General features: G+C 35.2%; 1 protein-coding gene across 1 annotated transcript; it reads left to right on the top strand.

The window, feature by feature from the left end:
* The first annotated feature begins 773 nt into the window (after positions 1-773).
* Positions 774-16,290, top strand: LOC145989041 (sodium channel protein Nach-like). The gene is made up of 5 exons (XM_083124339.1): positions 774-876; positions 3,115-3,239; positions 10,071-10,170; positions 12,718-13,003; positions 16,226-16,290. The coding sequence occupies exons 1-5, from the start codon at positions 814-816 to the stop codon at positions 16,288-16,290; spliced, it is 639 nt and encodes a 212-aa protein (XP_082980465.1). The 5' UTR covers positions 774-813.
* The last annotated feature ends 1,033 nt before the right edge of the window (positions 16,291-17,323 follow it).

The raw sequence follows: 17,323 nt of genomic DNA, 5'->3' as shown, positions 1-17,323 counted from the left end.
CAGGCATTAAAGGTGGCACTTTATAAAAAAAACATTTAGAAGTTGATATCGGTGTTGGTTCAAGCGCCATACATCAAACCCTGTAGCCAGATATTTTGGTGCTCTAGGAAGAATTGTGGTTTGGCGCTCTCCCCATCCACCCGCCCTCATTACCAATTAGCAACACAAATTTCATGGTCTTTGTTTACGTAATTAGATTTGTAGGAACAAAACTACTTCATTCTCAATCCTGTTTTTGTTTCCAGGTTGTTTTGGTACTTAACTTTCACAATGAGCACAGTGACAACCTGTTACCTCATTTACAAGTCATGGAGAAGATATCAGGACTCAGCAGTAGTTACCGTAATTCAACGTAATTACTTGGAATGGAAGTTTCCGTATCCTGCTACCATCGTTTGTCCCCCTTTTCTCGACCTTGTGAATTTCAAAAAACTAGTTCCGACGTAAGTGGTTCTTTCGTTAAATACAACTAAGTGTATAGAATAAAACCATATTTTAAAAAAATCTTGCATGAACAAAAAAATGGATGATACTGGTGTTGATTCACTACTTGTTTTTCACCACATATTAAAGTCGATGTATTGTTTGTAAGTATAGAACGTTTATTTACACACACAGTTTTCAGATGATTGCTGCTGAAGAATGTAATATAAAGTGTTAATATTATAAGACTTAATCAATATATTTATATTAAAAAAATTGCATTGAATTTCTTTCTGTAGTATATTTCATGGCGTCGACCAGACGAATTTTACTTATTACGAGAGCTTTTTGAAAGATTTATCCAACCTAAATGACCAGAATTTGAAAACGATGCTGAAGTATGAAGGAGATGTTTTTCTCAATGAACTCAACTTGATAGACGTTCTGATAACGGTAAGAAAAGATTTATGCACTTTGTAATGGAAACAACCTTTGATAATATAAATGGCTAACACTTTGCAGCTATGAATACAGTACTAACGAGACACCCACCTGTCAAATCCATTTCCACGTAGTACACCCTGGACTGCATTTTGCAGACTAACGAGGCTCTGGCGTCTGGGCTCACGGCCCGTATCATCCTTCGTGGGACTCGTGTTGTGTGCTGTCCTTGCATATTATTATCGTTCATCCTCATCTCCGCGATTCGCCAAAAGTGGCAGAAAAGCGAAGTAAAATAAATCAAATCATTCAACGTATTTGGGGCACTAATCCAAAATAATATCACTGCTCCACAAGATGAAACACAACATTTATAGATATGCAGTGAAGAGCCTAAACATTCATGAAAGTCCTTATCGATTTCTGAAGTTAATAATGCACAGAGACATTTAGATTGAACCAAAATCTCAATATGCTGACCAAGGCAGAAATTTAAATAAATAAATTTAAATTTAATAAATAAATAAATTTGAAATAAATTTCTGCCTTGGTCAGCATATTTAGTTTTTGGTTATCATGGAAACAAGGCATAATGGTGTTATCACTTAGACAGAATAATAGCAATAGTACTTTGCTAAACAAATACAAATTAGTTTCAAAATATTTACAGAACTTTTCACGTACAGAATACCTGAATTAAGCGTAAAATTCGTGAGTTAAAACCATCATCCATATTAGTTGGTGAAATAATTCCCAACTTGCAATTAGCGCCAGAAAAAAAGCTGAACCGATGGAAACATTCGTCGCATTCTACATGCGCACCCCCCCCCCCCCCACACACATATATTATATATATATACGCGTATATATATAGATATGGCTTTGAATCCATGACGGCTAACTAACTAACTAACTCTGTAGCCTTCTTAAACCCGAAGGTTCATGGCTCCAGCAACACAGGCCTTCCATCTGTCCTATCTTGAGCAAGATCTATATACTCTTTTCCATTCCTACCGATTTCCTTTAGGTCCATCTCAACGTTGTCCCTCCATCTTCGTCTTGGCCTTCCTACAGGTCTCTTACCATCAGGTTTCCCAACAAGAATCCTGTAAACTCCTCTTTCCTCTCCCATTCGTTCCACATGGCCTGCCCACTTAAGTCTTCTTGATTTAATTATTCTAATAATATCTGGACATGAATACAAATTATGTGGTTCTAAATTATGTAACCTTCTCCACTCACCTGTCTCCTCATCCCTTTTAGGTCCAAATATTTTCCTATGATCTTATTTTCAAATACTCTCAATTTATGTTCCTCTTTCAATGTGAGGGACAAGGTTTCACACCCATATAATACTACAGGTAAAATTACTGTTTTGTATATTTTAACTTTTAGTTTCTTAGATATTAAATGAAAAGACAAAAGTTTATGAAGAGAGAAGTAACATGCATTTCCTGAAATATATTTCACCAGCTATTCGTTATTATGCCTCTCTATGTTCAGACTTGACAGTGATTTCTTCTAGGCGGACACACTTGTGTGTTAGCTGACGCGAAAGTCCGACATAAATGCACACATATGGCAGAAAACTTGAAAGCCTTGAGACGAACTTCAAAAGGGAGAACCAAAAAGGGATTGTTTATTTTTATTTCGCAAAGACATATTAATATAGTCAATTTCCATTGAAATTGTGGGATATTTGATGTCATTATTTTGCTAGACTTGGCGAGTTATTAAATTTTCATCTGTGTTTTTAGAATTCGGTAACATATTGTATTAGGATAAAACTTCACACATACACAAATATATATGTTTTGTGTGCTGTTAAAGAAATACGAATTTACGTAAATCATCATTCAAAATGAGCTTTTTTTTCTAAATAATATTGGGGTATGTATATGTTGGGATAATAAGGGCACCACTCAATGAGAAACTGATATTGATGTGCAATAGTAATAATCATTTTCATCTAAAATTCGGGCCCGTAATGTCCTAATAAGGTTAATCGGCTAAGAGCAACAAAAGTTTCAAAACTTTCGCTGAAAATGTCTAGTGAAATATTACAGAGGGTGCTGAAAACCATGATAAAGGTTGTACAATGTGAACTGTAGATTGGTTTACATTTTATTACATTTAAGAAGATTCAAGTATAACAATTAGCATACATTTCATGTTAACACATAATTGAAATAAAACCCTCTAATTCGACTCTAATCAACATAAAAACATTGAAGTCATGTCGTTTTCCAGGTGAGATCAACGATGAGAACGTATAATGCATACGAAGTAGCTACGGTTGATAAACCCACGGAATCCTTGAACACTAAATATGGTAACTGCATTGCTTTCCATTCATCAATGAATACTGCAACACGGTAAGGTCTTTTTTGGAAATGTTTTCTATTATTTCAATTAGATAAAAAGCATATCTCCTAAGTATTTCGGAATTATTTCATTTTTCCTAAGGAATAGAACGATTAATTTAAAATCGAAGATATAATCTTGTTACAGCTTTTTAAGTACTTTGTTCAACACTTGAATATACGTCAATTAATAGAAAGTAATTTTAGAGAACTGACGGTGACACTGACGTCAAGACGGACTGAGAATTGTTTTTCAAGAATTAATTTGAATTTAAAATCTTGGGTGCGTCAGCACTGAGGCTATTTTGCACCCGTCATATTATACGGGGTCCAGGCCCTTACCATTACAAATAACAACTCTAACGTTGAATTCCTACATTTTAAAATATTGTGACTTAGGTTAAAAGCTGAGACTGTAAACGGGTACATAAGGACAAAACACAGGACTACACAGAGAATTATACTGGTCATAGGGCCAGTCGCCAGAGACTCGTTGGTCTGCAAAATGCAGTCCAGGGTGTAATAGGTGGAAGTGAGGTTGACAATTGGGTGTCATACGTGGAAGGTTGCCCAATACACCCCTTTTCAACAATTAAACTCAGTATATCATTCAGGGTGGCTACAAACAAGCAGAAATGAAATTCCCTGACTTTTCCAGGTTTTCCAGGACAAAATTTACATTTTTCCATGACAATTACAAACTAAACTAAATCGATGTTTTTGCAAATGGAAATAATAAACTCATACAGATCCAGGTATGGATTTGTTAAGTACCAATATTATTTTCTATGAAATTGACTTAATTTCTCTATTCTCTATGATTTGAATTCAAACTGCAAAATAGTGAATTTGGAAAATTACTAAAATAGGGAAGGATTACGGAATTTTGTCATATGCAGTAAGTTTAAAATAAAATACTTGATTATTTTTAAAGTTACGACTAAATGAAATTAGAGTGAAGAGTGATTAATTAAGAAATACAATTTGTAATTTATCAGTCTCCTTATACATTCTCGGTATTATATGTTGATATTTCCACTGAGGTTTGGAACCCTCTGCTTGCAAGAACCATGAGTGCGGACTCATTTTTCAATGCATAAAGCACTCTTCTCTGTAAAGCAAACAACTTAACTCTTGCATATAAGTGAAACAATTGAATCGAACAAAATAAGGTATCATATTTCCTTACATTATCAATGGGATTTCTGCTTCAGTACAGTATATCCAAGTGAAGTACTGTGAAACTGACAACATGCAGTTATACCATTAATGCTGTCGAAAAGGGTATGTAGGTATTAGAAATTTAACGCAAAGAATTTATAGAATTGCATTGTATAGGTACCTGATTTAGCTAACCATACATTAAAACAGGAACACTCTCATAATAAAAGCTTCTGAAAGTTCATATACGAGGGGCATCCTGAAAAAAGCTCCAATGGTGCATATACGCAGCACTGGTGGTCAGAGATAGACACACACCCATGCAGGCAGGAAGAAGTGGCATGTAGCAGTAATCTGGTACAGTTGCAATGCAGACGTTTTAGGACAGTTCTAGGTTAAAGACTGCAGCTGTCATACAGTCTCCCACCGAGCCTAGCCTATATTGCACGCTCAGAATTTGGCACAGAACCACCAGCAATCATGTGAGGTGTGCAGACCGGACGTCGTGAGTGATAGTATGGTCAGACGATGGTGCAGACAATTCACGGAAGGCCAATCGAATGTGCACAACCCCATACAGCTGAGTAAACACGGGTCCTTTGCATCACTTCAGGTGAGAGATCTTGGACCACTCCCTGTACAGCCCTGGCCTTGAATGTACCGACTTTCATCTCTTTGCTTAACTGGAGAGGTTTCTGGCAGGGCAAGGATTTGACAGCTACACTGCGGTAGAGATAGTTCCAGTCTCTGCTGTCAGACACATATACCATGGGCATACAAAATTTAGTGCCATGCTACTACAAATGCCAGAACAACGGTGGTGATTATGCCGAAAATTAGGTTAAGACTCACTGTTACTAATGCAATAAATTACAACTGATATTCTTGTTTTATTTATGCCTAATCGGTAGGGACCTTGATATTTTGTTATTTTTTTTTCAAATTGGTGTATTTTCTTATTTTTTATTTTTTACTATACGGTGTTATTTTTTTCAAAATTCACATTTTCATTTTAGCGTATTTTCTGGCAAATATCTGAAATTATTCCTTCATGGTGTTTTTAAACTACTGTTTCAAATTGTAAGTCACAAGGCTTACGCCTCTTCGTGAGAGTTTGATATCTTGAAAGTTCTTTTGGGAAAGTTATTTTCCATACACCTTTTTTTTAAATTTTAAGGTAAGGATTTTAGATAATGGAATTTTTCTCGTATATACTGAAGGGTGCATAATGACCATAAGTGGCGACGCACCCAAAAAATTAAAATCAATCAATCTCACGTGACAGATACCGATATATTATGGCACCAAAAAATTGGCATTATTTTTTTGACTTGTCAGTATTAAATTTCCCAAAATTCGCTTTTTTGTTTTAGAACATTTATCTGCCAAATATACCGAAACTTAATACTCCATTGTGCTTTTAAACGATTACTTTAAATTGTAGATCACGTGGTCTACGTATTTTCGTGACAGTTTGATATGTTGGAACAGATTTTTGAGGAAGTAGAAGTAAAGTGCTCCCCTGCACTTTTCCATGAAGGTGTATAAGGGTGTGGAGTTAGGGCCCCACACTTTCTTGATCACGGCTAAAGGTGGGGGTCATGTGATAAGCACCACGCTCCTGGCTACCTTTATCCCTCAAAGTTTCCTCAAGGTACCAGCTTCATATGATGCTGGGTGGGTGCCGGAGCAGTTTGAATAAGCGGAAAACATCCCGGTTCTCCCCCGCAGGGGATCGACCCCGGGTCTCTTGCATAGTAGTCAGACGCCCTAACGACTGAGCTCCATTATTACTCGCTCGACAAATGCCGATGGAGCGCACTTATCTTGGCAATTCAAAACATATCTCGTGCGACAAATACGAGGATGTTGATCCCGTGTGACAGTAGATATACACAATCGATCTCCTTTTAGAACCCTGCCACTTTTCTCTGTGATGCAAATGGTTTTCATAGAAGTTGAAAAAATCGTGAAAAATACATGATTTAATGTGGCTGTCGGAATTATTCCATGTACGTATAACTCTATAGTTTATTCTTCAGTAAAATATTGGAAAACTTGCATGTTCTATGTACACAAACATGGCCTAGAAAAGACAAGAATGTTGGATTTCATGGAATTTTTCGTTGTTTTAGGACATTTTTTTTAAAAAAAATGGCTAAAAACGCCAACAATTCACATTTTATGACAAATTCGCAATATTTCGATATTTAGAAAGGGCGAAAAATGTGTCCAGACATCACTGCACATTCCTAAACATAACTTCGCAGCAATTACCATTTTTCACGGTTTTGGCGTTTGCGAAAAATCAATCGGAAATTACTTTCTGGCCACCCCTCGTATAAATCAGTAGATGGAAAGTGAAAATTTAGCAGGGCTGGCGGGAAAAAGTCAATTCTTGAAGAAAGTGATTTGCTTTTATGATTGAATGATTCGAGTAAATATGATATTAAAATATTTACGTATTTATTATTAGTATGTTATTTCATAATATTGGACATTAACCTTACTCAGTGAGAGATTAATGACCATCTCTCACGAGTTTAAACAGACATGACAGAGAGTGGCGTTAATTTCATTGCAATACTAGTGTTGCAGTAAATTTGAGGTTGGGAGCATACACTTGCCAATTTTTATAACGTTCACCAATGAAGATTCATGTTTCACTTTTTCGTGATAGTATTCAATATATATCTAGTTTTGTTGGATTCTTCTTGATATATAAGAATAGTGCAATGTGATTGTAAACATATGTTAACTTGTGCAAAACCAGTAATACGTCAGGATGATGAAAGAAAACCTTTGTAAGCACTGCTACATTAAATGAGGTGAAGTGAGCCAGAAGAGAAATAAAATTCCAGCAGCATATTTGCAGTCTAAAGCTCTTCTTGTTTATCCAAACGATTTTTGTTGGATGTTGCAGTCCGAAGACATCGAACAAAAATCATAAGAGTCCCATGCATGCAATTTCTGTGACATTGTGTAGTGAGATACTTTGTCGGGTGGCGATATTCGAAAAAAATCATATGTATCAATGGAACCTATTTGTTTTCATTCTCCTTCAGTTTGTCCAACAATAGCCTTACTACGACGTCCGACAACTATCGGATGGCGCCACCCGCTACCATCCCCTCCATCTGTTGACAGTTCTGTCTCCTTACTACTCCCATACGGACAAGAAAAAATGATAATTCAATGCATTTTCCACGTAATATTTAGAGGCTTAACCTTTACTCCCTCGATGATATTATATGGTATCATCAGAGTAAGGTCGTTCTGACCCGATGAAACCATATGGTATCATCGTGCAGATTATGACATGAATGTGCTTTTTGGACCCTCATACTCTTCTGTTTGGGTTGAAACTCTGACACAGGTCTGGAGCAAACCTGGGTAAATTCATATTGATGATCAACCTTCTCCCCCCCTCTCCACAACATATCCATGACACATTTCCGAATAGTTTTTCACATATTGGCTCATTATTCAACTTCTATGGCACCCAGGAACATGAAACAAGCTTCAATCTCTTTGGAATCGTCCATTCTTTGAAGAGAATACTAAGGTTTGCGCCTTCTCCCGAAAATAGCGAGACAAGAGGGGGGGGGGGCAAACTCCAGATTTTTGTTTTTTTTTTCATTAAAATTCGGTGGTCACGCCCCCAAACCCCCCTTCCTCGGTTCGGTGATCTTAATTGTACACGGTTGCATGCTACGATGTTTTAGCTGCAAAACAAAACTTATCCGAAGTATATTGCTCCCATAGTGCCAGAGTTATAACAATTTTCCTACAAAAATGCTAATTATCTATTTTTCGGAAAAAAAAAAAAGAAATCACATTTTGTCTTATTATTCAACTTGTATGACACCCAAGAACATGAAACATGTTTCATTCTCTTGAGAAATGTCCATTCTTTAAAAATAATACTAAAGTTCGCGCCTTCTTCCCAAATAGCGGGAGAAGAGGGGGCAAACTCCAGATTTTTATGTTTTTTCATTGAAATTCAGGGTCACGCCCCCCAAATCCCTTCCTCGGTTCGGCATTCTGAATTGTACACGGTTGCATGCTATGATGTTTTAGCTGAAAAACAAAACTTATCCGAAGTAGATTGCTCCCATAGTGCCCGAGTTATAACAATTTTCGTCAAAAGAGTGTTCGAAGTCAATGAAGACGATATTCCCTGACATTTCCCTGACTTTTTTTGACATTTCAAATTCCCTGACTTTTCCCGGTTTTCCAGGTTTTCCAGGTCTGTCGCCACCCTGATCATTCCATAGTATTCAAATTTTTGTTTTTTAAATGAGATTCGATATGTCCTCCGTAAAATATGTACAATAACTGGGGAACGGATTTTAAAGTGTAGAACCTTTCCAAAAATATAGCTGTTTTCATACCGATCGTTTGAGATATGTATTTTAGGACATTAAATCAAGTAAAATGAACACACTTTGTTACACCTTTTTGTAAGATTAGCACATTCATCCCATTTCCCTCCCCCCCCCCCCTCTCATGCTCCAGAAACCTTTCCCTTCTATGTTAAAACACCATTGTATTCACTCGTTCGATATATTTAATCAGAAATGAGACTGTAGGATTTTATGTAGCTGCTCAAGAAGAAGGAGAATCATTTATTTTGTGTCCAATGCACGAATATCAATATACACAACTCCCTTATGGAAATGTCTATGTTATTATTAGGGAACGGTTTTAAGGTGCGAAATTATGGTCTAGAAAGGGAAAAAAAATGGTTCTGTTTTCAAAAGGTGCAAAAAAAGAAGAAAGTGCTGATAGAATGAAGCTGCAATGATCATATTATACCATTTTAGAGCTCTCGTTTACATTTAAAATATAGAAGAAATAATTAAATAAGAAGTTACATTAGTATATTTGGTTTTGCTCGACATAGCTCTAGTGATAAGCTTAAAAAAAAAAATCAAAATTTTACGAATTGGTAGTGCTTACATTGTTAATATGTGGGTTTCTCGCATTCAGTGTTCATGGAGTAAGAGCAGCGTGATGGATGAGCACAGGCTCTTCTACAGCAGTTTTTCGTTTTGTCACTCTTTTTTCTGCGTGCGTGATTTATTGTTATAAATGCAACAGCAATATATATTATTACAATTTCTTTGAGCAAAAAGCATTAAGATGAAGTTGCTACACGATGTTTCAATTGCAAACTTCTTCCCAAAAATTTTTCAAGTGTTTTCAAAGAAGATTCTGTTAATTTTTCTCTCTCTCTCTCTCTCTCTCTCTCTCTCTCTTTCTTTAAGGAAGGCAAGCCGCTAATAGATGATCATGAAAATCATTCTCCTCCTTCACCTAGAATGTTTTGAAAAAATGTCTTACATTGCATGGCGACACCAGCGGAGGGAACGCCAAGAATATGGAGAGAGAATAGTGAAATTTCCCAATCTAAACAAAACAACCTGACTCGAAATATTTTGTACAATTTTCACAATGAATAAAGGTGCATATTATGCCAAAACGTTTGATGCGAAATTTCATTAAAATGTGGAACAAAAGCGGCATAATGTTCATGGTTACATAAGCAGTTTCTTTATACCACGAGACATATCAGTGTTGCTTTCAATACCTCTCATATTTAAATTAACCCCCGAAAACATTTTTACAGAAGACGACTCGATTTATATTTTTTAAAGAAAATTTTCCATTTATTTTCAGGAAAGGATACATTGATGCAAGTCAAACAATTGTTTATTTTTCGAGTCAGAAATTAAGTAGAGCTGTACTGATTGTCAAAATAGCAGCAAATGGAAGTAAGGTGAACCTTTCTTTACATTTCTACATCTCTTCAACATTGTTTTATATATTGTACCTATATTGCATATCTGTTGTATGCTAATATTTCACCACTTTGTTTGCCTTAAATTTAAGATCAGAAATTTAAAATGCATTTATTTATATAAAGTCGACCGATATGTGCGCAACTTTTTAAAAATTAATATGATGTTTACTGAATGACGCAATAGTTAACAAGTTGGCTTGCGTTCAAAAAATTTGCAGTTCGTTTTTCATCCAAAACTGGCCACTATGGGAGGTTCAATTGGCTGCATGAGCACAAGAGAACATGAAAGTAAAAATGTCTACATTCATTTCAGCAGTGTAACTTGTTTTCCCAAAAATAACACGGCCAATTTTTTAAATGCCGACTAGTAAATGCATTACCCAGTCAAAATCAACTTACAATTCGTGCATAGTTAATGGTTCTGGCAATCTCTCTGTGTCGATGAGAGATTGTAAAATACGTTGATTTTACCATGAACAACTGTCTCGGTAAATTCATTTTTCTTATCAAATTTTCCAGATAGTTATAAAAATTGTATTGAAATCGAAAAATTAGTACACATCAAAATGTAATCAGAATACAATTAGTAGAAAAAAGTTCTTTATTATCTTCATTAAAACTTTCATAGTTACCTACGCTTTTAAAACATAGCTATTGTTCACTATTTTTATAAAATTCTAAAAAGCGTTCGCTTTATTCTGTACATACTACATTGTCAAACTTTAACATAGATGATAAAACATGAACCAGCATGTTCCTCTGACATCTCATCCTATTCTGCATATTGTACAACTTATATCTTATCGATGTGTACAAGCAATCAATTAATTATGCTTCATGAGTATTCTAGGTATTTAAATATTCAGATTACAACCTAGCGAACATATTAAGATAAAAATTATAATGATGCAGATCAAACTTGGTTGATTGATTTGATTCATTTTACATTGATTTTCTGCCATGTTTGGCTAATCGAGACGATGATATGATGCAATTGATGAAGGGACACTCACAGAGAAGACCCATGCCCAGGCCGGGATTCGAACCCGAGACGCCTGACGTCATAGAGCGGCTCTGCGATAACCACTCCGCCGCCACAAAGGTAGGTGCAGATTCAACTTATTTTCAAGTGTATATTACTATTTATGACTGACAAACTGTGAAAATTTACAAGTATAGGGTTTTCCAATAAGAACGATATGATTTTACAATGAAAAAAAATAAACTATTTCAGATACAACCAAACTTTTTTATATTATTTGAAGCATAGTTTATTACATTATGTTTTGAATAACACACCATTTAATTGTTCACTTCGACTTCGTGCACACGAGTGAATTCGATGAACCCAATTTTCGATGACTTTGTGCAATAACTCGGGCCTAATGTCACGAATGCAGCGTTCGATGTTCAATCTTAATGCATCAAGGTTTCATGGTCTGTTTGCATAGACTATATAATTTAATTCAATGTAATTCATCTTATGTAATATAAATTATAGATGTCAAATAACCCCACAAAAAGCAATCTAAAGGAGTTAAATCACAACTTCTTGGAGGCCAACTAACAGTTGCATTTCTTGAAATTATCCTTTCACCAAACTGCTTTTGCATTACGTCGATAGTGGCATTAGCAGTGTGGCATGTGGCACCGTCTTGTTGTTTAATTTCATCTAAATTTGGCCACAAAAAATCTGTTAACATCACTCGATACCGCTCACCAGTCACTCACTGTAACTACATCTCCTACCTCGTTTTGAAAAAAAAATGGTCCGATGATGCCACCATGCCATAAACCACACCATACAGTGACCTTTTTCGGATGCAAGGGCTTCTCGTGAATCTCTTGTGGATTGTTTTCACACCAAAAACGACAATTTTGTTTGTTAACATATCCACTTAACCAGAAATGAGGTTCATCTGAGACAATAATTTTTTGCCCAAAAATTATGATCAGTTTCAAGATGCTCTAAAGCCCAAGCAGCAAAGTCACGGCGCTTATGATGGTCCAGTGGCTTCAGTTCTTGAGTCAACAGAATCTTATACGGGTGTAAACCCAAACCTTTTCGCAAAATACGCCAAGTTGTCGTTCTTCTAAGACCTAATTCTTGAGCACGACGAGAAATCAACCAATTTGGAACCTCTGCAATGCTACCTCTTACAGCAGCAATGTTCTCTACACCTCTTGCATTTCGACATTTTGTTGGTATTTTCTCATCGTAAAGAGTAAAATCCCTTTCAAAGTTTTCAACGATTCGACGAATAGCAAGTACAGAAGGGCGATTATGTGGACCATAGTTTTCGCGAAGTGCACGTTGAGTATTCACAAAAGAACCTATATTTGCATAACATTTTTGGATAACAAGCAAACGTTCTTGAAGCGTGTATTTATCCATGATGAATTGTCACAGTATACTAAACACAAATGACAACTAGTGACAGTTATAACATTTGAAGCATAGTTGCCAGTTCATTTCAAAATCATATCATTCTTATTGGAAAACCCTCTATATTTTTTCTTCAGATTTTTACAACGTCACCATTTGAATATCCCGAGGCAAACACCAGGAGCCAGTACGAGTACATGATAATAAAACATAATTATATTGAACTTGACTACGAAACCATTTCAACAGTGAGTTCTCCAAGTATTCTTGGCCTAAACATCGACAAAAGGAAATGCGTGTATTATGATGAAATGCAACTTGCTACTAGTCCCTTCTATACACGAATTGCATGCCAGATGCATTGCAAGTACAATCAATTAATGGAGATCTGTAATTGTACACCTCCTTTCTTCATCAATGTAGGTAAGTAAGTGTATGTATGGTCATATTAGAAAGATGGTAAGCAATCTATATTTCAAAATTCAACTTATAATTATTCTAGGGTGTTCGGTAAGGTACATAAGTCACGAACTGTAATTTTCTGTTAACTTCATTTAAGTCACGGAGAATCTATTAAAGGAAATTTTATCAGTATTAATTTATATTGGGCATGTGTAAAGATTTTAAACAGTGATGATCCAACTTGTATATAATGTCTGTAATGTTTACTATTAAAATAATAAACATTAATAACTGTCTACTGCAAATTTTTTTGACTTAAGTACTTTTTTTCCGAAGAGCATAGGATATTGGTTAACACTAAATTAAGTTTTACCACCCTTAAAGATATAACGGGTAAGAATTTGACACAGTGGAAAGTATATATATATATATATATATATATATATATATATATATATATATATATATATATATATATATATATATATATATAATAGAATGACATTATAAAATCGATACACACTAAGACGAAAGATGACATTGATAAACAGAAAAATAGTATTAAATTCAATAGTGCTATACTATTTCTTCCTAACATTGTCACTACAGTACTGAGCAATGTAAGTGCAACACGTGTTCATAATTTTACTATATAGCTATTGCATCATTATTCACGTAGTTACTGCAGCTATGTTTTTCTTTCTCTTCTTAGATTTTGCTTAGGTTATTTTGTATATATATATATCCGAGGTTCTTTTGTGTAATATGAGATAGTTTCTGTCCGGTTCACCTCACTATATTGTCCTTTCAGATTTTTAAGCACCCTCAACATATTATTAGCAATTTCTCTGTACCATGTATATCTCGGTAAAACAATATGTATGAAAAACGTTTTGTCTCAGTTAGTAAATATTTGATGTGATATTTCAATATTGTGACATAAGAGAACAAAGTTTTTTTAGACGTTTGGCGCTGCCAGAGTTTTCCTGTCCGAGTAACCTTCTTTTACGGTTCCGCAAGAGAATATTAAATTACGAGTATTAGAACTTGCAAACGAATATATTTGAAGTGCAATCATATTGTAACGACCGCCATGTTAGGGCGAATTTCAGTCATATATATATATTTGAATTTATATTATTCGTATACTTTTAAGTAATAACTTGGATTAATTATTTATATTTAATTGTTTCATAATTCATGTATATATTTATGTTTTATCTTATGTTATTATACTATTCGCGTATTTTTTGCAACATCAATCATATTTTATAGGCTAATAATTATCCCAAATAATATATTCAACATTTTCATTATTTGTCAAGCCAAGATGGCTAGGATTATTTCTATACTCAACGCGAATGTTGTTGTTTAGGCACGTGTTAAATACATTTCTACCTAATACCGATATTTCTCAACAATAGACAAGATTGAAGTAATTTAGTCTTCGTTATAAATCCCTAAGCTAAATCTTTATTTAATCATTTTATGTGCAAGGGCAAATATGAATTATTTTATAAAATCAGTTTCGTTACTTGATTTCCTATTTTAATATTATAATATTATAGCAAAGTGTTTCTCCATCTCTTTCAATAAAATAACGTTTCCTATTGGCTATTTATGTTAGGGTTGAGGAAAGACGCTTCGTGTATATGTCGACGTCAAAAGTTCCACGTTGGCATTTTTAATTGTGGCCAACCACAATCAAAGCTTACTATCGCTAATTAGCTTTTATCTGACATATACATTATCAACTTTTCTTGTGCTATTTTTATGGTATGAGTTTGTAGCACTGTAAGAAAGAATCTGTTAAGCTATGCCTCGCGCTTGAGGTAGCAGTTGACAGGGGGTGCTCGTTGCTATGTGAAGTACGTATGCATTACGTCATCTGCGAGGATCGGGTTTGACGGTGAGCAAGACCCTGTTACAGGGTTGAAAAGTTACCTGTTAAGTGTTTTTATCTTAATAAACTGCCTTGGTCAGCAACTTAGTGTTTTTAATATGGAAACAAGGCTTAATTATATTACAAATAAACAAAATAAATCTATGAAACGATCATTTCCTTTTAACTCTTTAATTCATGCAATTCTTCTTTAGCATGTTAAAATTATAGTATACTATGATTATAGAATGAAGACATGGTAAATGAGAACATGCGCATCTTTTAGTCTTTTAATACAGCGGTTCTCAAACAGTGGTACGCGTAACCCCAGGTGCACATCAACGGCTTGAAGGGGGTACGCGATCAGCCCGGAAGAGAAATACCCACAAGACAACATTTTTTTTTTTTGCAGGTGTGTATAGCAGACTTCATTATTTCACACTTCATAGCTTTAATGCTTAACAGGAAAATAAGGCTGCTTTTGTCACTGACACTGTTCGTTTCATATATTTTGAAATAAAATGCTCGTTCGAAATCTCTACCCATTTCATTCTTCAACACAAAAACCCACAAACATTTGTTGGAGTGTAAAAACATCACGAGTACGACTGTTAACAGTACCGAAATAGATTAAATTTTGAGACCAATCTCCGCTTGAAAGTTTCAAGGGAACAACCAAACATCAAGAAACTGTGTCAGGCTATGCAGGCACAGAAACTCTTGAGGATTTACAACAAAACTACAAACTTGTGCCTGACAATTTGTTCACAAACTTACTTTTGTTCTTAACTCTTTTCAATAACTCTGGAAAAATATATGAAAATTGAAGTTTTTATGTATTTCTTAGCATACATGTTTCACATTTTAATTTCTGTAACTAAGCATAAAGATTGTAAATGTAGGAACACCCAGTAATATACATAGGATTCTAATGTTTATTTGTTTACCATCTTTCCACATACAACCCGCCTGCGGTTTTGTTCTATTGCAGATACACGCCTCCAACATATCAGAAACTTCCCATCAATCAAACAGAGAAAAAAAATCCCCAAAACACACTATTCGGAGAAAACCAATGGGGCGGGGGGTACATTATACGTTTAGTTATTGCTAAAGGGTACAATGCGAAATAAGTTTGAGAACCGCTATTTTAACAGTTTTCATGTTTATATCATATTTACTACTCTACATTCAGAATAAGAATAAGAATAAGAAATGTGTGGTTAACTAGGCAGAACATATGAAATCCATAGATTTATTTCTATATTATTATATTCATAATATCATAATACTGTGATTATAAAGTATCTAAGAAGAAAGAACGATTAAGTTTTCTACTCACCCTTGCTTTGTTTTTCTAGGTACCTACAGAGATTGTGATGTTAATGGTTTGATTTGCATTGCTCGCGAACAAGGTATGCATTAAAAGAAAATACTTTGGATTTAGTAAATTGAATAAAATTAAGTTGGAGTTTAAGAATTGAATTTCCTTATTGTGAAATTCGGTTCGTGCGAAAACCAACCTAAAGGATACTCAGAGCGAACAGTTGTTACATTTTAAATAAACACGAGCAATTGTATTTTCTGGATTTATTTGAACTGTAAATAATTCAAATCTGCTTGTGTTGTAAAAACTGATGTATTTATGTATGCAAATATAAGGCTAGCCCCCTGGCCTCCCCGATGGCGCAGTGGTAGCGTCGTCGCCTTGTAGTCAAGTAGTCCCGGGTTCGATACCCGGTGGAGGCACATGGCACAGTGGTTTGGATCCCACTTTAAACCGTAGGCCCAGTCCCGATTAGCCTTACTGTGCATAAAGTGGACTTAAAACACCAACTCAAACCAATAAGGCTAGCCCAAAATGAAAGTGAGACTGTTGTGTGTAAATGCATACTTTAAATACACAGAGCTTTGCGCTTGCGGCGGTAGATGGCTACTTACAGCCGTGACATGTATTTTGGTGTGATTTCGTGATTTGCTTTTTTAAGTCAATTTTATGCACAGTAAGGCTAATTGGAACTGGAAATACAGTTTAAAGTGGAATCCAAACCACTGTGCCATGTGCCTCCACCGTGTAACGAACCCGGGACCCCTTGATTACAAGGCAATGACGCTACCACTGCGCTATCGGGGACATGTATTTTGGGTGCAAACATTTTCTTCGGGTAGACGAACATACTAGATGCCTCCGAAGCTAGAACAACTCAAAAGAGCCCGCAACTTCATTTCCACAGACGTTTATAAAAATATATTTAAGCAAACTTGGCGAATATAATGTTTAATGGCATCAAGCCATAATTCACAATTATACTATTTAAAAGGTAATACCCTATGGCTTACTTGTAACCATATTTATATAGTACAAAATACATATTTTTCAGATCAGTCAGTACAAAGAAAGTGCAGTTGCTTTGCTTCATGTGAAGAACATAGATATGAAGTCGATCTGAAATCAACAA

The sequence above is a fragment of the Lepisma saccharinum genome, chromosome 6, assembly GCF_977018435.1.
Source record: "Lepisma saccharinum chromosome 6, izLepSacc3.1, whole genome shotgun sequence".
Classification (NCBI taxonomy): Eukaryota; Metazoa; Arthropoda; class Insecta; order Zygentoma; family Lepismatidae; genus Lepisma; species Lepisma saccharinum.
The sequence above is the reverse complement of the archived record's forward strand: the minus strand, read 5'-3'. Positions and strand labels throughout refer to the sequence as shown.